Source organism: Typopeltis vanoorti, chromosome 4, assembly GCF_054136105.1.
Source record: "Typopeltis vanoorti isolate ZY-2024b chromosome 4, IOZ_Tvanoo_1.0, whole genome shotgun sequence".
NCBI lineage: Eukaryota > Metazoa > Arthropoda > Arachnida > Uropygi > Thelyphonidae > Typopeltis > Typopeltis vanoorti.
The window spans coordinates 54,596,885-54,619,613 of NC_143552.1; the positions used below are offsets into that span (position 1 = coordinate 54,596,885).

The 22,729-nt window shown below is 35.9% G+C and overlaps 1 protein-coding gene across 1 annotated transcript in view; it reads left to right on the forward strand.

Annotated features, from left to right (window-relative positions):
* The window catches only part of LOC150107312 (attractin-like protein 1), a 447,772-nt gene that overhangs the window by 166,565 nt on the left and 258,478 nt on the right, over positions 1-22,729 (forward strand). Inside the window, exons 8-9 of the mRNA XM_090391786.1 lie at positions 4,996-5,083; positions 17,683-17,747. Coding sequence (XP_090247912.1) covers positions 4,996-5,083; positions 17,683-17,747 — 153 coding nt within the window. The remainder of the gene's footprint in view (positions 1-4,995; positions 5,084-17,682; positions 17,748-22,729) is intronic.

Below are 22,729 nucleotides of genomic sequence, written 5' to 3' on the forward strand. Positions count from 1 at the left end.
ACCCAGGATACCATAATAGTACAAAGTTCCTTTTCCATATACAGAGTGGCCATAAAATAACTTTCCCTCTTTGGAGGCATCTGTAGTTAAAACCAATAAACGGAGTGAGACCAAATTTTATATCGAGACTTTTGAAGGCATTGGGGGGGGGAGATGATTTCTGCAAAAAAAGATTTAGTACCAAAAGTCGCCAATAGGGAAAATTTTGGTACTGGCTGAGCCAACAATAAGCGGATAATTACATTAAAGGCAGATAAAATGGAATAACAACATTTCGACGGTGTAAGCGACAGCCGCATCACTCATTCCAGCTGGATATGTGGTGCATTACAATGATAATTAAACTAAAACAACTTGTGAGAGAGACAGAAATTAATGTAGTGATTGAACTCTCAGGAAATGTTTTATTCATCAGAATCAGGGTCCCTTGGACCACATACATTATTTTCAATGTGCTGACCTTTCTTGTGTACAACAAATCGCATGGTGTGTGACGCTCTACAGCTGAGCGTAAGGAGTCAGATTGGATGTTCATAACAGCCCATTTTATGTTCTCTTTCAAGATATGCAAGTTGGGAATGCCATCAACATACACAATGGATTTCAAATACCCCCCCCCCCAGCCAAAAGTCACACGGAGTGATGTCCGGGGATTAAGTCAGCCATGCCGTTGGAAAGAACTGACTGATAACCCTCTCATTACTGACATGCTGGCGTAAAAGGCGCTGTACTGAACGTTCAGTCTGTGGCCGTGCTCTGCACTGCTTTCTGTCCTTTGCCAGGTCTAACTCCTAGTGATCCAGTTTCTTCAAACTTCTTAATCATAGCCCTCAGTGCTACAGCTAACATAGGACCTGTACGCAGGTTATGAGGCCTTCTAAATTCCCGAAGGGCCACTACGGCATTGCACTGTTTAAGGTAAAACAACTTAACGAATAAAGCATGCTGAGGCAAGGTAGGATGCATATTGAGCACAGTTCATCAGTCATTCGAATAACTGCCTGAACGTTCCCAATCCCTTTTTAAGTGGAATTGGTGATGCTGCTGTCATGTATGCACAGTAAAATTTGCATAATCCTTTTTATCTGTTTACTGCAAATATTTGATAGCTTTTGGCTCCCCAAGCGTCAAAATTTCCCCTATCGGCGACTTTTGGTACTAAATCTTTTTTTCGTGGAATTCATCTCCCCATATCTTCAAAAGTCTCAATATAAAATGTGGTCTCATTCCGTATATTAGTTTTAGCTACAGATACTTCCAAAGAGAGAGAGTTAATTTCTGTCCACCCTGTATTTTGGACCTCTTGGAAACTACATACTTTCTAGTCACAGGATTTTTTTTTTTTGCCTGCTGTGATGAAAGAAAGACTTTCACCTCTGTCTTTAGTCTATCACATTCCTTGCATGTGTAATTTAGCATACTTTGGACAGACTGGCTTTGGAGGAAAAAAAAATTAACATCAGTAGTACATTCGCTCCTTAAACCTCAGAAGTCAGGTCTTGCACAATGCAGTGTTTGGATGGAATGCAGCTTCTGTTGGACTAGTGCACACCTAACGGCTTGGCCATTAGGTGGCATGTTGTGTGTGTTTTGTGGTTATTAGTGCTGTTGAAGGATAAGTATTTTTTTTTTATATTTTACTTGATATTAGGTTAACTTGTAGTTTTTGTTTTAAATGGTGTGTGTGTGATTGAGTTATTTAGTTTGTAAGTAAACCTTGTATTTTTTTGTGTGTGTGTGTGTGTAAATACGATATTGTCAGTACAGCACCAATGCATGGTAGAACAATGGCAGCAAAGACTACATTGTTAGATGATTGCTCGATTTTGTACAGTACAGTGTGTGTGTGTGAGAGAGAGAGAGAGAGAGATATTCATTATGAAAATTATAGGATATATGGATGGAAATTGAAACTAGAAAGAGTGTGTATTAAATGTCTCAAAAGTGAGTGTCTATTAAGTGATAAGAATGGAGCAAATGTTAGTAGAATAGACAGTATCAGTGGTAGGATAGACCTTGTAGTTTTTGTGTGTGTGTAAATACAATATTGTCAGTACAGTACCAATGCATGGTAGAACAATGGCAGCAAAGACTACATTTTTAGATGGTTTGAATTGCTTGATTTTGTACAGTACAGTGTGTGAGAGAGATGTATTCATTATGAAAATTATAGGATATATGGAAGAAAATTGAAACTAGAAAGAGTGTGTATTAAATGTCTCAAAAGTGAGTGCCTATTAAGTGATGAGAATGGAGCAAATGTTAGTAGAATGGACAGTATCAGTGGTAGGATAGAAAATTTTGGAATTATGTTGAATGTGTGTGGCCATGGAAAGAGAGGAGAATGAAGTGAATATTATCCTTCACAGGATAAAGTGCGAAATTGAGAAATGCAGAAGCAGCAAGAGGTTAGCAGGGCTGAGAAAAGGAAGAAGGTGGTCTGATGTAATAAAGACTGAGTGACCAAATGAAAAAAACAAGTTAAGGAGAAAATTATGTATGGAGACTCAGTGATCAGGGGAGCACTTAATGAAAGTGTAACAAAATTGTGTTTCCCTGATGCAAAAATTCACAATATTAGTCAAGCCATCCAGATGCAGAACGGTAAGGTAAAACAACCGTCTTGGTTGGCACAAATGATTTGAGAGGCAAAAAGTATTCTAGGAGGGAGGAATGTAAAGGAGTTGTTAGAAGAAGCAAATGAAGAGTGAGAAGGTGAAGACTGTAAGTCTCCTGCCATTCAATGATAGAGGGAAACTGAAGAAGAGGACAATGGTAGCAAATGAATCAATAAGTAGGCTCTATAGAAGGAATGATGTAAGATCTGTGGTCTGTGTTTGACAGAAAGAAAGATTTGTATAATGCTAATGGACTGCATTTAAATGGTTTTGGTGTTAGGTGGCTAGAAAGCTTTGTTCACTGAGCATGCTGAAACACAAATCAGGAAAACTTAAGCAATTAATGTGGATGCAGGTGAATGTGTGTGAAGGCACTCATGAGGCAGGTGAGCGAGAATGACCAATAAGTGCAGAATCTAGTCTTTCAAAAAAAAATATATTGAATAGGGTGGTCAATACAGGAAGCAAAGGTGGTTGAGGACCTACAGGGATGCTGCAGTTTCTATATACTAATGCCAGAAATATCAGGCACAAGAGGGAGGAGATTTTGGCATTGGTTAATGCAACCTCACCAAAAGTTATAGGCATTACAGAGACTTGGCTTACAGCAGATGATATAGTTACAGGGATAGAATGTGAAGGGTTTAGTATTTTCAGGGAAGATAGGATGGGGGGGGGGTGCTGCTGCTAATGATAGCAGGTGATTATAGCTAGAAAAAAAAAAAAGAGATGGGTGAGAAGGTGTCTGTTCATTTGAAGCTGTCTAGTGTGAGATCGAGGCCAATAAGACAAAATATACTGTTGGTTGGTACTGTAGGACAGGGGATTTCAGGAATGATCTGGAAGACATGCATCGGCAAATTAATAAAATGAGTACAGGTCGAGGGATAAGGGGACTTCAACTATGGAGACACAGACTGGAAGGAAGAAAGATCACATGGCAGGAAGGAAATGGAATTTATACACCTACTGGAAATAATCAGAGGCATTGCCATTTCCCTTGCATATTCTCACAAAACCTGAGCTGAAATCCCATGTAATGCCAAGCTGTATTTACATTGGGATTCTGCAATATCCTAAGAACCTCCAATTCATCCACCTCTGTTCCCACATCAGTGTCTGTCATACATAACAGTACCCTCACTTAGATGATATACCCTTGCAAAGTGATCACTCAGTAACTCAACTATTTTATCTGCTCCTGTCATCCCATAACCATCATTGCTCATTAAGGGTAATCTTCCATAGTAATTTTTCATTGTAATAAAAGAACTCTCTGGGATTTCCTTTGGCCTGATCGGCTGGATGCTTCTCATAATCTGATTTTGTTTTCCTTCTCATGCTGGTCACCTTTCTCCTTATATACCCTCCATAGCATTTTCTTCTTCTGAAGCTAATGCTTAGTGATATTACTCATCCAAGTAACTCCTACCTGACTAACCCTCCTTACCTTAGGTATACAATTTAATATTGCTTCCTCTAGATGCCTCTTAAATATCTCCCATGCACTACTAACATCCATCCATCCCTTGCAGTGTTTTATTCCATGGCACAGATTTAAGCTTCTTCCTAAGCTTATAATCATCTGCCTCGTAATTCCCTCTCTTGACGGAACATTTCTCATGTTTTAGAATCTCCCAACACCAGACTGCAGTCATTTTTGCAATTAGAGGCACTGTGGCCACCTTGATTATGGATAGCTCTTCCAGTATTCTGGCATCCCTAGTCCCCTTCATCACATGCTGCCTCAAGTAATTGGGAGGTTCTAAGATTGCACTAGCAAATTATGGACCAATCAGTATCTTGGGCATGATGGTAAGTACTGGAAAAATTGGTGAAAAAGAGAATTCAAGAATGGATGTATGAAACTATGATACTGTATGAGAGCTGCATTGCAGTTCAGGGTGGACATATTCCATACTGAAATGCCTTTCTGCATATTTTTCTGTAAGTATTAATTCCTTAATTATGTGTTTAGGAAATCTGTAACTTTTGCCAAAAACATATTGCAATGTAATTTGTACGAAATTTATAACACATTTTTTGTATAATATAATTTATTAGTATGCTGCTTTTTACCTGTATTTATGAAAACTTTTTCATATATAGGTAAAAATGTATTTCGTCCTTAGTTTTTGGACATGAGTGCATAGCATTTACAATTCTGTAAATGTAAATTATGAATAATCAAAAAACATCCTATGAAACAATAGGAAATGCAAGTCAGATATTTCAATATGGAGCAGAACTAGTTTGTAGCTAACAGTTGGTCACTATTCAATTTATGGTTCTCATAGTGATGCATTTTGTTACTTTCTGGCCACTATATTTCTTCGAATAATTTATTATTTTTTATTTTATTTTATTTTTTTTTTAGCTTGCAATACATGGCATCATGTAAACTTTCCTTCTGCTGATAATGAAAATATCGCCAGGTTTGGACATAGTGCTACTGTTTTTAATGGGTAAGAAAAGTTGTTTATATTAAGAAAAGTTTTATGGTAGTGTTAACATTAATGTGAAGTTCTCTTTCTCATTTTCTTTGTATTCCATAGAACAGTAGTGGTTATTTGATTTTTGTATATGAAAGTTACATTAAAAGTTTCATTATTATTATTATTATAAAAACCTCCATGGAGTCAAAGACTCATCATGGGAGGTCCACTGTTATACACATAGTTTATCATACTGTGCCTTAAATATATTCACTGTCTCTGCACTCACCACACTCTCAGACAAAGCATTCCAATCACTCACCACTCTCCATGCAAAAAACCTGCTGCTCACACCCCCTCCTTATACAGCTTCCAGGAATGACCTCTTGTTCTTTTGCTATCCTCACCCATTCTGTGCAAAACCTCCCTGACATTAATCTGGTAACAACCTCTTAACAGCTTATATGTCTCAATCATATCCCCCCCCCCCTCCTCCTCCTGTCCACCAATTTCTGCAAATTGCATATTGTGTGATTGTATTATTGGGTGAAAGTTTCTAGTCCTAATGTGGGCCTGTAGCTGTCAGTTTATTTGGGTTGAATGACACCAGTGTTGCACTAAGATCCCCATGTATCTACCTATTAAGGCAGTTATCAACTTGTCCCCACTGCCAAAATGTTCTCAGTATTTTCTCTCAATAATATATATAATTCCTGTTATTTTTTTCATAGCTACAAACTTTTTTTAGTAAATAAACAAGAAACTAGAATAAAATTATCTCATAGTTGGCTTATGATTAAATGCTTTTATATATGCCATCTATGAAAGATCTTACCATGAGTTGTATTGACTCATGAAAAAAAATAAAGTAGTTTACATCTATAAAAATAAGCAACTCATGTTAATGCTTGTTGTGATGTTAGTCTTGCTTTTAATAAGCTAGATCCCCCCCCCCCCTTTCCTGTTCTCCATTGGGTCTAGAAACTTTGAATCAATAATTCAAACATGCAATCAACAAAATCATGTTAGTACAACTTTGGTGTTGTAATTTTTGTGTTTGGTTTACAAAACTGTTATGTTGTTTTTCTTGTTTATTCACTTTAAAAACTGTTTAGTGCAGTTGCTATAGTTACTTCATATTTTACTCTTTCCATTATCCCCCATTTTGAAATACCTGCATCAGCAGTGAATTATGATTAGTCTGCAACGATGTTCAGTACGAAAAAGGATACAAGATAACTTGTAGTCAGCTGTCAATGTGTTAAGGGAGTAAACAAGAGAAAAAAAGAGGAAGTACATACATACCACTGTTTTCCCAGTAATGGATGGTCTGGCACCTCCTTTAGTCTGGAAAAAATTATGTGAGCATACTTGAAATTTTCACAACCACCCAACTAGTTCACTGGATCCACAGATATGGTGTTGCATGTGGTGCACACTTGCTTTATCATTTACATCTGCATTTGGTGGTGATCCCTTGATTCTGAGAGATTCTTAGCTTTTGTTACATTCAACTATCTAGTGCTTTTAAGCAAGGTCCATTTGACAGTTGTGGTGGTGTCAGGCATAAGCACAAGTGCATATGTACTTTATTTATACTAATCATTTATACTAATGCCTTTCATTTAATCACTTCATTCACATTTAATATGCATTTAATATAAAAGTTTCTAGCTGTCCATGGTGCTTTAGAGACATGGGAGAGATATAATTAGTAGGTCAGAGGTATACTGATGCTTTATTATTATGACCTCTATTGGGCTGGCAGAATGGCTAATCCAGCATGGCTCTGGAACCAAGGTTGCTGGAAAATCAGTGGTGTACCTATACTGTTCAGTTCATGCATTTTAGTGCTTTTAGTTTGTGAAAGGCATCATGTGTAGAATGTTTCTTTAATAGTGATCATTATTTAGAAGCGTGGCAACTTGGGAAAAGTTTTCGATGCCTTAAGATGGATGCATGACAGATTTATTTTGGAAAAATTCTAGGCATTAGATATTTGTGATGAGATTATTATGAGTTGCATTTTTTTACAGTCTGTAGAGGATGTTTCGCTTTAGTCATTTTTCAGTATTACTTAATTTTATAAGTCTAACAGAATGCATTTTCTTTAAACGGAATGAAAAGGTTCCTATTTAGCTTCAGTAAAATAACTTGAAATATTCACACTGCTATTTATTAATTTGTGTTATTAATTTTATATTATTACCAATGCTTTAAGCTTAGCATTTTAATATATTGGATATTTTCATACTTTAGATAAGTATGAGAATATCTCTGTCAAAGTTGGTGTAATACAGAGGTTAGGCACCTGATCATAAACCTTTATCACAGTATACCATGCAGTTCCATGCAGTAAATTTTGTATTATTCTTATGTTAAAGAGTGCATCTATTTCTTTGTATAGAGACCTAATGGGCCACAGCAGCCTTTTATTCTGAACCAAACTTGGCTTGATGTTTTTATTCCTAAAGAAAAACCTGAACCTTCAAAATGTGAACTTTAGAAAACTGAGTCTAGTTTTGGACTAAATGAAATGTCATTCAACTTTTCATATCCTCTCTCTCTCTCATACCATAACTTATTTACTTTTCTGGCAAGTTATTTGTTCTGACCAATATAGTCATCATTTCGAGTTCTACCTGCTTGCATATATCTTCAGCACTTCACGAATCGTTTCTTCATGAATCTCCTCTTCTGATAAATGTACAGGAGGAAGGGTGAGTATGATTGTGTTGATCAGAACAAACAACTTAGATAAGTTATGGCATGAGAGAGGATATGGAATTTGAAAAACAAAAAAGAAGAGCAAAAGAGTCAAGAATGTGAGCCAGCAACAAATACAAACTCTGGAGGTGTGGGAACTCCAGCATTGGGAAAGTAGTGGGGGGAAATCTGAGAAGAAGACATACCAAGGGACTTCCACAAAGGAAGCTGGTGACCCAGTTTGCGATATGTGGAAATCATACCTTAAAATGGAAACTTGTTTGCTGTGCAAACGAGCTTGCATCTGTGCTGGAGATTGCAAATTTAACAGCTTTTTCAATTACTGATAATTTGATAAAAATTCATAAATACCTGTTTATCAGTAATTTTTTACATTTTCAAAGTTTTATTGAAACATAAAACTTGATATAAAAAAACATGAAAAAATTTTATTGTAAAGAAAAAATATATTAATATTCATCAGCAATTTCCTGATACATTATTATCTCCAATCAATAATTTTCCTCCAGATTAGTCTGTTACTTTCTTGTCCACACTCCAGTATTGTCATATTCAATATTTCTGTCCTCTAGGACACTTATGACTCTGAATCAATCCACCTAAATCAGAGTCAGAAGTGTCCTAGATCCAAAGGACAACCATGATTCCTTGCTATCAGGGGCAGGAGATGGCAGAGGAAACCCTGCCATCAAACTCTGCTTTGCTGATCTTTTCTTCTCATTCTGTTTTAATGACCATACTGCATTAGATTAGCTCTGCTCACACAGAGCTAATCTAATGCAGTATGGTCATTAACTTCCTTAGCACTAACAAACAATATATGTATTTAGTGTATATATATAATATGTGAATATGAGCAAGGTATGGTCAGCTACATCTGACTGATCATACTTATAGCTGCAGATGTATTTTTTATGGGGTGGGTTGAAAAGTTCTGATAACACCTAGGACAAAAATGACATTAAAGCAACTGATAAAACCGCAAGAAAGAACATATCTTAAAACTCTTTAACCCGCATGTTTCATCAAATTGTAATAATTTGTTCTTTTTCTTTTAGGATATACGAGGGTGGTTTATCTTTTAGAGATAAACTTTTAGAGGTCATAGAAAGAAAATGGCTTTGCCAATTTTCAACATAATCTCCCTTTACTCAACACACTTTTCACATCTTTGAATTAACATTTGTATGCCCTTGAAAAAATGAACCGTATTTTTTTCTGCAAAATGGCTTAAACTGCATCTTTCACCTTATTGTCATCTGCAAATTTTATTCCTCGAAGGTCTTTCTTCAGTTTCGAGAAGAGGTAGTAGTAACTGGGTGCTAGATCTGGGCTGTAGGGTGGGTGTTCAATTTCCTGGAAGCCACAGCCCTTCTCACTGCAGTATTCGCATTAATAGCTGTATTGTCTGGAGCATTGTTGTGAAGCAGGCAAACACCATAACTCAGCATTCCTCATCTCTTCTCCTTTATGGTGTCACGCAGTTTGTGCAGTAGTGCAGCATAATGCATTCACAGTGGTATTCCTATCCTTGAAGTCAATCAAGAGAATTCCCTGGCAATCCCAAAAGATTGTTGTCATGATCTTCTTGGTGGACTGAGTGGCCTTGATTTTTCTCAGCAGTGCTTCATCTGGTTTCCCTTTGTATTCCGTTTTGGGAACAGAATCATCATAAAGGACCCATGGTTTCATCCCTGGGTACAATGGATTCCAGCACTTCTCTCTGATTCCCTTGGCAGAGCTCTAAAAACTTGCAGGAAGAGGTCACACAGTGCTCCTTCTGAAAAAAAGAGGGAAGTCAGTGCAGAAGTCTTGCACTGACTTTCCTCATGTGAAGCTTCTCGTGAATGATGCGAAACATAGTTGTTATAGAAAGTCCCAACCATGCTGAGATTTCTTAGAGCTTCAGCTGTCTGTCATTGAGCAGTTCCTCCTCAACAACCGAGACATTGTCCTCAGTCATCACTTCCACAGACTGATCATCATGAGGATCACTTTGATACTCTCTCCCTATGAAGAGAGTATCACTTTGATACTCTCTTCATAGGTGAAACTGTTTAGCCCATTCCTTCATGGTGTAATATGAAGGAGAAGTTTCCCCATAAACACCATCCAATCACTGTTTGATAGCACTTGAAGAAAGCCCTTCTTTGGTGAAAAAATTTATCACAGCACTGTACTCAATTTTTTAACATTACAGCCCCCTTAGTATGCCATGTGTTAGTCAAATGAGTTTCTCCAACTGAATGGTGCAGGTAGAGAGTTGAAACTGGTACACTAAGCTCCCCATAGAAGATGCTATCTGTCATGCATTGCGTTTTAAAATTGGCATGAATTTTGTATGTCAGGTTGGGAACCTACCTCATATAAGAAGACATGTCAATTCCTTCATGGTGATTATCGCAACTTTTCACTCATATGTTCTAAAAATGTACACAGTATCCAAGGCATGGTCTTGGATAGCATGGTCAGTCATAGACCTGACTGACCTCACACAAAGATAAGGAAAAGACCTCTTGACATCAGTCTTTTCCTCCGTCTCTTGTTTAGACAACCAAGGCAAATCACTTCCTGCACTACCACAAACTGCCCATTGTATATCTCCTCTGATCTTTTGCCAGAAGGACATCAGTAAAATCCAGATGAATCTTGATACTAATAAATCTCTTAGTCCAGATGGTGTCCCTGGTTGTGATCCAAACTTGTGCTCCAGAATTAATAAATATATATGTATGTAGGAAGTTTTTTTACCTTGGGTGTAAAATACGTTAAAGATACCAAGAAATTTTATACTTAGTAGGTGAATCCCCCCCCCCCCCCCATCTCACAGATTCCCTTTAGTCATTTTCTCATAGGTACTTCTGTCTCTGCATTGTGCATTTTCTGTAGGTACTTTCATAGGCATTGCTCTGCTAAAGAACTTTTGAAGAAACTTATTAATACATCACTTCTTTCTCCTTAATCCACACATGCTCTTCTGTGTTATATGACTTTTCATATGTAAGGTCATTATATTTGAAAAAAATAAAAAATAAGTCAGACTTGGACTGACTAATTCTATGGACAATGTAAACGAGCATCCATATAATAAAGTTAAACAACAGTCCAAATACAGAATCCTGTGATACACTACTGGTCACCCTCCTCTTAGATTCAACATCCATATTCTTATACCTATTAGTCAGCTGCTCTCCCATCTGTGTTGCAAGTCTGTTTAGCTTACCTACCCCTTTGAATTTGTATAACACCTTGTAATGCATCAGATGATCATAGTTTGCATAAAACACTAATTTGTAAGAAAAAAAAGAAATAATTTTTTTTTCTTACAAATGATATGATTACATTTGAGCTCTGTGCACAGATATAATGCATTCCGAGAAGATGGGAGTCACTTGAAAAGATCCAGTAGCTAGTTACCAAGTACTGTGGATTATTATTGACTAAAAAAGCTATCCATTGAGCATCATACTGTTATGACTGTGAAGTTTGTATACATGCTTAATTATAATTATTATAATTAGGCATGTGTAATGGGTCGAAACAAACATTCACAGCCATAATAACATGACACAATGTGTATGCATAGCATACTAGAAACTATGGTGCATTAGTAGCATTTCTCCCTTTAACAGATTTTGAATTTAAGTCATGACAAAAAAATTAACTTCAAAAATTTTGAGTCAAAGTTTGTTGGAAATAATGATAAATAAACAGGTGATTGCTACTTGCCTGTTTATTTAATTAAATACCTGAAACAATTTATGTAAATAAAACTATTATAAAAAACAACAACATTAATCTCTTCATAGAGTAAAATTTTTAGATATTTCATCAGATATTTAATCTATTAAAGTTTTTCATTTTGCAAAAGCCCTGTATTTACACGTAAGCCAGTAGTGCTACAAGCATATCAAATTTTATGATGCCAAAAGTGCTGGCATGTGATATTCAGCAGTTTAATTATCAAAATAACTCAATTGATAAATACATTCTTCTCAATCATCCTTTGTCTTTGACAGTAACAAATTAGTTGTTAATATTTCTAGCATCCTCTTATCTGGAAGAAGCAAATATTATATCAAAATGGCATGACTATGCTATTACTTCAGACACAAAACAGTTATGGGCTTCTTATATTGCGGTTTTTATAGATTTAGACTGCATTCCTTTGGATATTGTTGGATCCTACTTTCAACTACGCTGTATATTCTAGTGACATGTTCAGTCTGTTCAATACATTATCTAAGATTTCTTTGTGATGTTAGGTCTGGAGTGTAGATTAATAGGTCATCTTGAAAACATATGACTCCCTTTCCCAACATGTCTGAGAGTACAGTGTTCATCAGACACTGAAAACTCATAGCTGAGTTGATATTTTTGCCAACAAGTGGTGAAGGCAAAAAACTGTCTGTCCTCCTTTGTAAGAGGTTTCTGAAAATAGCCAGAGTTCAGGTCCAATTTCGAAAAGTACCTTTGCTCCTTCTAGACTGGTCAGAAGTTCTATGTTACAGAGAGGGAAATCAATGGGCTTTGTGACCTTATTAATTTCACGCAGATCTAATATAAATCTCAGATTTCCATCCGGCTTTTCTACTAATAAAAAGGGGCTATTCCATCTGGAATTAGACTTTTCTATGCTCCCAACTCTTTCATAATAATTTAAAAGGATTTGAAGTCTGTCTAGATATTTAAGGGGGGTTTGTACTGCTTAATGTACACATGCGATTCTGCAGTGATTTGGATGGAATGTTCTACCTTGTCTGTACAGGATAACGAACTAATATCTTCAGTGAATGTTTTGGGGATACTTTTAGAAAATCGATTGAATGAATTTCCTTATTTCTACTCTATCGGTCTTTGACTCTGCCAAATTGATAGCTTTGTGAACAATTTCCTCTTCTCATCACTAAGTCCATCTTCAAAGTTGAAGGTATCAATCTCCATCCTATTACATTCTCTCTTTTTATTCCCTTTATTGTACATCGGTTGATTACTCATACCACACAAGGAAATGGATCTGGAGGCAAAATCACACGTGAATTCATTTTTCTCTAGGAAATCAAGTCCTAGAATGATCTGGTTATTTGTGTCAGCAATTTCTGGAAGGATAATGAGTTCATGGAGATGTCCACTGGAAAACAAGGTATGGAAAATTTAGCAGATATTTTTCTTGTGGCAATCAGTTCAACTTTAGGGAATCCAGTGATTTTTACTGGTTTCTGAATTAGGGTGATGTTGTCAGAAAAGCCATCAACAAGTTTATTCACCATGGAGTTAGGAATAACTGATATGTGAGCGCCAGTATCTAGAAGAATATTGCATGGAATCTTCCCAATTAGGCCTTGTACAAGAGATAAGGATAATCTACCATTCTCTTTCGCCATTGTTACGTTTTGGATTCTATGGGAATCATAGTTTAGTGAATTTGATTTGTTATTCGAGGTGGTAGAGGCACCTGTATTAACTTCCTCATTCTTATTTCCCCTTCTTTTTTTTACAGTATGAAAAGTATTCAAGAATTGGCAAGGGTATGAAAAGTATTCAAGAATTGGCTGATTATCACAGTCCTGCATAAGTGATTGTTTCATGGAGCATATTTGTTCTATTTCTTCTAATATTTTCTCTCTTTCCTTGGCCATACTATAGCATCCTTCTAGACTGACGGCTTTTTCTTGTAAATGACTTCTCTTAATTTTTCATATAACCCCAGTCGAAATTGTTGGAATGTAATCCAATCTAGGTGAGGTTTTTCTGCAGGGGATACTCTCATAGATTTGGCAATGTTCACCAATCTATTGAAATAGCTAGTTACATCTTCTGTGTCATTTTGCATGCATTCATAGAGCTCTCTAAGGGTTTGACAGTGGCAGTTAGTATAGGAGAATCTAGAGATTAGTTCGTCTTTAAATTTTTTGTACTCTAATGTTTCCTTAAGTATGGGAGATGAATACAGAAATGTCTTTGCCTTACCAATTAATTTACTTTGTAGCAATATTAATAATTGAAAATCAGTCCAATTTGCTACCTCTCTAAGTTTTTCCACAAAAGAAAAAAAAGATAGCACATCGTCTGATTCCTCTCCCGAAAATTGAGGAAATACCTGCAGGGGGTTTACAGCTCGAAAGAACTCGCTGTCCTCCATTCCCATGCTTGATGCAAGAGCCATATTGGATTATCAGTTATTACTTTAATTCTCACAACTTCAATTTTAAAACTATTCAAAATACAATTCTTTGCCTGATTTGTTCCACAATGAACTCACCGTGATTCACTTAATTTTACTACTAATGTTTTAAGAATTAGTTTCTCCTAAGCTATATAAAAAAAAACTTAATCTCTTAATTAATACTATTGAATCGACATCCTGTCGACTGCACCATTTTGTTGGATCCTACTTTCTACTCCATTGTATATTCTAGCTGTTGACTGACTCCACATTTGAACACAGAGAATATTGATTTTTAACTGTGCCACTCTATGTTCTAATTTGCATAAGCAACATTGTGAAATCAACCATCAGTTAGCACCATATAGTTATCAACTTAATTCAGGCCGAAATTCTCTTTATTATATATAGGGTTCCCACTAAGATTCAAACTATTTTAATGAGTGGTGCAATGAAAGAAATCAGGCAAACACAAGATTCAACTCAAATAAAAAAATTTAATGCTTTAACACATAAATTTATATTAAAACAAGGATTTCTAGTAGGGATAATACAATTAAGAATGAATAAGTTCTCATTAAGACATTAGTAATTTACCTAGCTGAGTGTATCATTTACGATTAGGATTTATGCATACAAATTCCACTCTTATCATCTAGATTCCAAACACAATTTCACTCTAAACAAAGCTATCATTCAGTACACTTTAAATATTGATTCAGTTTAACTATTCAGAACAATTGCAAAGTACAAGTCATCAGGCATTCATTCAGCAACTTTAAAGTTTATCAATCTAATGCAATAGTTCTCAGAAAGTTCAGTCTCAATTTTACATTGCGTTCTCACGTAACAGGCTTCACTATATCACACATTCAAATATGAACTATTAATCCAGAGATACTTCATATATTACGTTTACGAGGAAATGTTTCACTATATCACACATTCAATCTTGACTGTTAATTTTAGCAATATGAACCATGTCATGTTTTCCAGAAACAAGCTTCGCTGCTTCACACGAGGCATAGAAAAGATATCCTTACCGGTATAAACAGTATAGCTTCCTCATTATCGAGAATCCTAGAAACACTCCTTGACCCTTGAATACTTTCACTTTGAGAGCACACAAATATTATAGAATCCTGGGTTTCGGTAACTGATTAGTTAACTCGGGAGAATTTATCTTCATGCTCGTAATTGCCTAACTTTCAATATTTCTTACTCATTCTTATTATCCTTTCGTCCAACGCTATCCTTCTGCGAGGCGATAGGAATGCATAAAAGAATAAGAGCTCGAAGAAAGATAAGTCAAAATACAGAACAGTTCCCAGTCGTTCCTACTCCGTTCAACCCCAGGTTATTTCTCTCCCCTCTTTCCACTGTGTTCTTCCTTTTTCATGTACTGCTTATGACATCCTACTCTCCTTTCCCGCCAAAATCTGGTTCTAACTGGTTTTGTTGATACCGAACTGGTTTCTTGCATACTGTACAGTAACTCGTGTTGAGGCACGCATTGGCTAAAATAACATAATTTCTCACAACAACCAGTCAAGTCTTATTTTGAACAATTTCTTGGATACATTACATTTTACTAATAACATAAAAGAGATTACACATTTTATAAATTTTACCTCTGTATCAGTAACATTAATCTCATAATAATAAGCGACATTTAATACATAGTTTTTACAACTGTACTTCATATAAAAATAATAAATGAACAAATAAATATCAATAAACATAACTTGAAAGAAGTCATATAAATAGCATACTATTAATAAGAGATTATTAGTCTGATGAGCAAATTTGGATTAGGGAATGGCAGATTATGTTGGACTCTGAATGAAGTATTAATAATTTCCAATTTTCCTCATTCGGAATCCAACAATATGGCATATAAAAATCAAAATTAGAATATTATATAAATCCAAATGACCACCTCATGATTTAACCAATTCAGACATAACATTCTTGTCTTCATTAAAGAGGAATAATAATATTATTACCTCTCGTAATAAAAGAAAAATTATTATAATTCAATAAAAGATTAAGTACTAAAGCAATCTCATTGTTTTTAGCAAGCTTGCCTTTTATCGTTGCATTACTAACATATCTAAAGTCAGGTCAGTACTCTAACTCTACTCTGTGAAATGATGAACTAAAGTAGAAACTCTAGGCTGAGATCCATCTGGACTCTGTAGGCCTTCAAAATTGTCCAAGAATGATTTTCCACTTGTGATAGACTGCATTTAACTTATAAGCTTTGAAAGAAGAAAACCTTTAATGTTGTCTGCATTTCTAGGTTGATATCTATCTTGTATTATTTAAAATATATATATGTGTAGAAAGTTTTTTACCTTGGGTATAATATATGTTAACGATACCAAGCTATTTTTAAACCTGGTTTTACTCCATTTCCCAAGTAAGCAAACAGACAAATAAGTCAAGTTTGCGCCTGCACGTAATGCAAGTCTAAGTGATCCGTAAAGTAGTACAAGTCGAGGCAACTCGTTCTAAGCCAAATGTTTACCCTTTCTCTAAATTAGACATAATTAGTCAGGACACTCATTTTTCATCATCATTTCTCTCTCACTGATTCCAGTACTATTAAAAAAAAAACTATTTTTTAAGGAAATTGCAATGTAGACTAATATTAACTAAAATAAATTTAATTACTACTTCCCATATTTTGGCAAAGACAAATTGCCATCATCAGGGAACAAAATATCATAAGATACATGCATGCAGGCACTCTAAGTAATGAACATGATGCATATCAATTGAGAGTAGGCCTAAAATCCTAAATAGTTCTCCTTAGCAGGCTAAATTGGATGTCCTTGGATGTTGGGCTGAAGTCTTGGAGGATGAGAACTTCTCAAATTTGAGACAGTTTCATGCAACCAAATTTGTTAAGGTAAGGGGGTGGGGGTAGTATCTTATGGCAAAAGCAGATTCAAGAAAAAATCTTACGGAATTATATTTGCTGCGATGGAGTAGAGTTGCCTTTTTCTAATGTAAAGGAAATTTTAAACAAACTGTGTCTCTTGTCATATAGTGATTGACATTCATTAGAGCTGCACCTGGTTCGATGGCAGGGTCGGATAGTTTGAGTACAGTTGGAACTGTGCTAAATTTCATTCGTTTCGTTAAATTCTTTTTTTATTATTATTCATTTAGATTTCATAATTTTAGTTTCTACTGTATAGATGTTGGATTTGTTTATCTAAAAATGTATTTAATAATTAAAATTGTTTCCTATGTTTGTAATTTATTATAATGCAGATGTTCAAAAAATAAACCTTTGTAATTATTTCTGTTTGGATGAAATATTATTTAACTTCTCCTAAATTATCTTTACATAGTGTGTGTGTGGGGTGGGAGGTACTGTAGTGCTATTAAAATTTTGGAAGGTATACTCAGATAAAAGTTTCAGAAACACAGCTTTAAAAGATGTGCTCCAATTAAGAGTAATCTAATTTAATTAATTGATAAAAGAAACTAATAGTTAACTGTTGGCAACAACCATTAAGCCATTTAGAATAATGAAATTATTTTGATAAAAACTTGAATGCTACCTGAATACTGTTAGTTTTTGTGTTAAAAACTAGAATCTTCACTTGTGCAATTCCATATTTAACATATAGTTGTCTCTGATACCTTTTCTTGTTGCTGTGCTAAATTAGTAATGCAATAACAATGCAAATATGAGTGTATTATAGAATAGCCTATTTCTTAGGTCTTTGTATATATTTGGTGGATTCAATGGACAGATGTTAAGTGACATTCAGAAGTTAATGCCTGGTAAGAAAAATATATAACGTTTTTTTTTAATTTATTATTATTATTATTATTATTCTGTATGTATATAAATAATAATTATTAAGTGCAGACTTAGAATATATACGATTTATATTTTTATGACTGAGTGAAGGGAAGGGAAATCATGTTGATGAAATTACAGTGTTTTGTGTTTGTAAAAAGAAAGATGAAAGGATTTTTTCCCTTTGTAATGTAGTTTTTCTTGTTAAGATATGCTCTTAATTGGGATGAGAATTTTTCAAGCATCCTGCAGAGTTAGGTGTGGGTGGGTGGGGGGAGGGTTGGAATGTAATGTGGATTATAAGTAGTAACTAGCACTGTGGAATCAGAAGTTGAATATCTGAAAATAAAATTAAAAAATGTTAGCATTCATTCATATGTAAAAATATCTATATAACAAACAAAGTCCTTTTAATTATCAGATACAAAAAATATGTGGGACTACACACTGACAATGGTTTTTCTTGTAAGGAAGAAGCTAACTGGAATAAGATTATGGTCTGAATCACCAAGAGACGAGCTGATATCTATTACATTACTTATCAGTAGAAGTGGTTAAGAAGAGATCAAGGATATTGGGAGAGTGAAGTGGATATTCTGGTGGACAATTTGTGAACGATTGGTAGTGATGGCAAAAATCAGTATCGCTGCTAGCTTGATTGGTGGAATTAGGACATCAAAGCCATTCTGGAATGAAGTTCCCCAAAATAACAACCTCATTGCTTGAGTATTTGGACTGTACATTATTAAGTTTCCACAGGAGTATAGTGGAAAAGTTAGTGTTTGAGTTTAGAGAGTGACAGAGACAGCAAATTAATGTAACCTGATACAAGGTCACAGAGAGTACATAGGAAAATTGAGATGGACAGTAGAGGTTCTGTTAAGAATAACGGAAGCTGAAAACGTTGGTGGTGTAAATATGATTAAGGTGTGTTTGAGTTGCAATCTGCTGTATCTTCTTTTTTGAGGGTATTTTTTTATCTGGTAATACTAATGAATTTTCTTATGTTGTCTTTCATGGTTGTTTAATAGTTTTATTAAAAATATTAAAGAGAAGAGTAGAGGAATGTAGCAGATGTGAAGGACCTGCTGGCATGCTTCCTACAAGGAGAGAGAGATGCATCCAGCTTCCAGTCCATTGCATGGCCTCAGCAGTTGTCCCGGCACCCTGATATACTAGGATTCCATCCTGGAATGACTAGGAAGAATAAGTAGCAGCAGCATTATTTGGAAAGGGCTGAGAATGGTGCATTACTATTCGGTTCATTCCCATGTACGTTATAATGACTGGTCTGTGGAACTTTTACAGCTGTACCCTCAAATGGGAGAGGTGTCATCTAGACCACAAGAAAACGAGGGGGGTTGGTGGGAGAAGAAATCAGACCAGAAATCCTGCTTTGGGAACAATACCATAGGGCAGTGTTTCCCAATCTGTGGTCCGCGGACCCCCCAGGGGTCCGCAAGTAATTCAAAGGGGGTCCGCGGGATAGTTTATTTTCATTAAACTTTATCTTATTATGCTCACACCTGTTGTTCACACCTGGCCTAATTGATATGTTCATATTCTTCTGAATATTTTCATTTATAAGAGTATTGTATTGTCATAAATGATACATTTGGCATTGTGAAATTGTAATTTATTACTTCATCTTTGTGATATGGAAAATATAAAAAATTTCCATTTTGGATTTTATGTGGGTTGCGGTGAATTAACATTCGCTACAGGGGGCACGCAACATATTAACGTTTGCTAGAGGGGGTCCGTGACATCAAAAAGGTTGGGAAACACTACCATAGGGTATATTTCACTGGGTGAAATCTACTACATAGGAGTGTAAGAGTCTAGTTTGCATTTTCTTTACCTAAGAAAGTGTATTTGTGTTGTTTGTGGTAGAGAGAGAGTGTGTGTGTATGCACATATGCATACATATATACAATAAATTGTGGTTAATTGGGGCATTGTTTAATCAGGGCAGCCATTTATTTGGGACAAATATTCAAGTATGGAAACAAATCAAAAATATAAATCAAAGTTGCTTCACTTATTTGGTCCACCTTGCTGCTTTATCGGCATGGCACTGTAGATGGTGCATGTATAGTGAGTTGCATAGAGTGTGTTGCTATCAGTCACCACTGAGATATAGAGTAGAGAGAATGTGTAAAATTTGACAGTGTAATGATTCTACTTAGTGATTGCTAGGTAGTGCACTTTTGATTAAAACAGGTGTGTGCGCTAATTTTTTTTTTTTTTTAGTAATAAGTGTAACAAACAGTGCAGCGTTTTTTTTAAGGCCCCTGATCTAATGTTAGCAGACAAAATCACCTTACTTGACAAAATAAAAAGCCAACCATAGAACACCAGTCATCATCGGCTGGCAGAAATAACTGGTGTTTAAAAAAAATCTACAATCGCACATTTGTTAGGTCAGCAGAACAAATTGCGAGAAGAATGGGCATCACATGATGCACAACAGGGGAAATCCCAAAAACATAAGCGAGAAGGCAAGGATCTAGACATTGAGGAGGCTTTCAATCAATGGTTCTCTATTGTAACTGGATGAGACGTATTCAAATGGTCAAATGTTAAAAACCAAATCGGAAGAGTTGGCTAAAAAGCTAGGCCATGGGAAGCTACAGATGGTTGGTTATTGCAATGGAAAACCAGACATGAAATAAAATTTAAGAAGGCACACATGAGGACACTGTTTTGCGAGTGCAGAACAGTGGAAATTAACTAAACTACCTGAATTGCTGCAGAAGTTTAGTCCTGATGAAATCTATGATGCTGATGAAGCAGGTCTGTTTTACCATGCCACACCAGACAGTTTCCTATAAACTTGCAAAACTGTCAGGTTTAAAAAATAAAAAAAGCAATGGATAGCATTGGACACCCAATTACCACCTAGCTAAGAAATTAGCGGCAACACTCAAGGAGTTGGTAGGTCATTCCCCCTCCTACATAAAAAACACACAACACTTTATAAACAAAATCAAAAACATAACACTCGACAAAGACGACTTATTAGTCAGTTTTGACGTTTCTGCCCTTTTTCACTAATGTCCCCATCAATGACACAATTCTCCTACTACAGAACAAATTTCCGCCCGACATTACAGCCCTCTTTGCCCGCGTACTAAAGTCCGGTTACTTTGTGTGGCAAAACAAATTGTACCTACAAAAGGAGGGTATGGCCATGGGCTCACCATTATCCCCCCCAATCGCAAACTTCTACATGGAAACCTTTGAGCAAAGGGCTCTTGATTCCGCCACGCTTCGACCGACAATTTGGCTCAGATACGTTGATGATGTGTTCGCGATCTGGCTGCACGGGCGACAAACGCTAAACACATTCCTCAGCCACCTAAACAAACAACACGAACGCATACAATTTACCATCGAAATCGAAAACCAAAATTCGCTCCCGTTCCTAGACACACTAGTTACACGTCTTCCTTCAGGCAGTCTATCCATTACAGTCTACTGAAAACCGACACACACACGGGCCAATACATACATGGGAATTCATACCACCACCCAGCACAAAAATATGGAGTCATAAACACCCTTAAAAACAGAGCCACAACTATTTGCTCTAACCAGCAAGCTCTGAAACAAGAACTAAAAATCATTAGTGACACATTCATAAACAATGGCTATAACAAAAATACTGTCAATAAAATACTCTATAAAACCACAACAAAAACAAATCTAGATTACAGTAAAACCATAGCCATCCCATACATTAAAGGGTTATCAGAAAAAATCAACAGAATCCTACAACATTATAACCTCAATGCCACCTTTAAACCACCCACTAAACTTAAAACCATATTCAGCTCCTCTAAGGATCCTCTCCTCCCATTAGCACATCCTGGAGTCTATTGCATCCGCTGCACCTGTAACTTGCCGTACATTGGTGAAACAGGACGGACAATCCCTATACACAAGAAAGAACACATTAGACACATTAAATATAACCATTATGGTGAAGCAGGCCTCTCAGACCATGCACTTAACACCTTACACCAAATCAACTGGAAAAGCACCTGCTCCTTACACCGCACAAAAACATGGTACGAAAGAAAATTTAAAGAATCCTGCGAAATCCTGATAAACCACCCCAAATATCAACAATAAAGATGGTATGAAAATTCCAAGGATCTGGATGGCACACATTTAGCCAACCTAATATGAAAGATTCAACATAAGTCAGGACACTAGCCAATCCGCTAGTATTAGAAACCATTCCACTCTAACTGGCTGGAATGATGTTAATATATGTATATAGTAGACAACACAAATAATAGGACTCTAGCGTTGATGTATAATATATATATATATTTTTTTTTTTCCCCACCAGAGGTCAGGCCAACAATTGTGGTAGCGGTTAGTCAGTGTCTTTAATGACTCAGTATGATTGTAGTATAGCTTGTTTCTTGTGTATATTTGTACGCTCCAGAAGATGACCTTGACATAAAGGTTGAAACGTCGAATTGTAAAATTTTAGTAATATTAAACTAAAGTTTTTATTCAAACACGGTAGTTGTCTCCATAATTTCCAAAAATGCATTCGGATCACTGTGCAAGCCTAAAAGAAAGGATAGCATTATCATTTTATGTTGCTATAACATGTCAGGAAGTGACAAACAGAAGCTGTTGATTATTGGAAAAAGTGCCAAATCTCGATGCTTTAAAGGGCTTAGAATGGACAGTTTGCCAGTTCGATATTCCAACAAGAATGCATGGATGACTTCTTTTTTTTATCAGGAATGGCTAATGAGTTGGGTTGCAGAATTGCGACGAAATTTAATAAAAATTCTTCTGCTTCTGGATAACTGTGTGGCATGTCCACTATTAGATTGTTTGAAAAACATTCAACTTGAATTTCTTCCTGCTAACACCACATCCCTCGTACAGTCGCTGGATGTGGGAATTCATAAAAAATTTGAAGACATTATTCTCG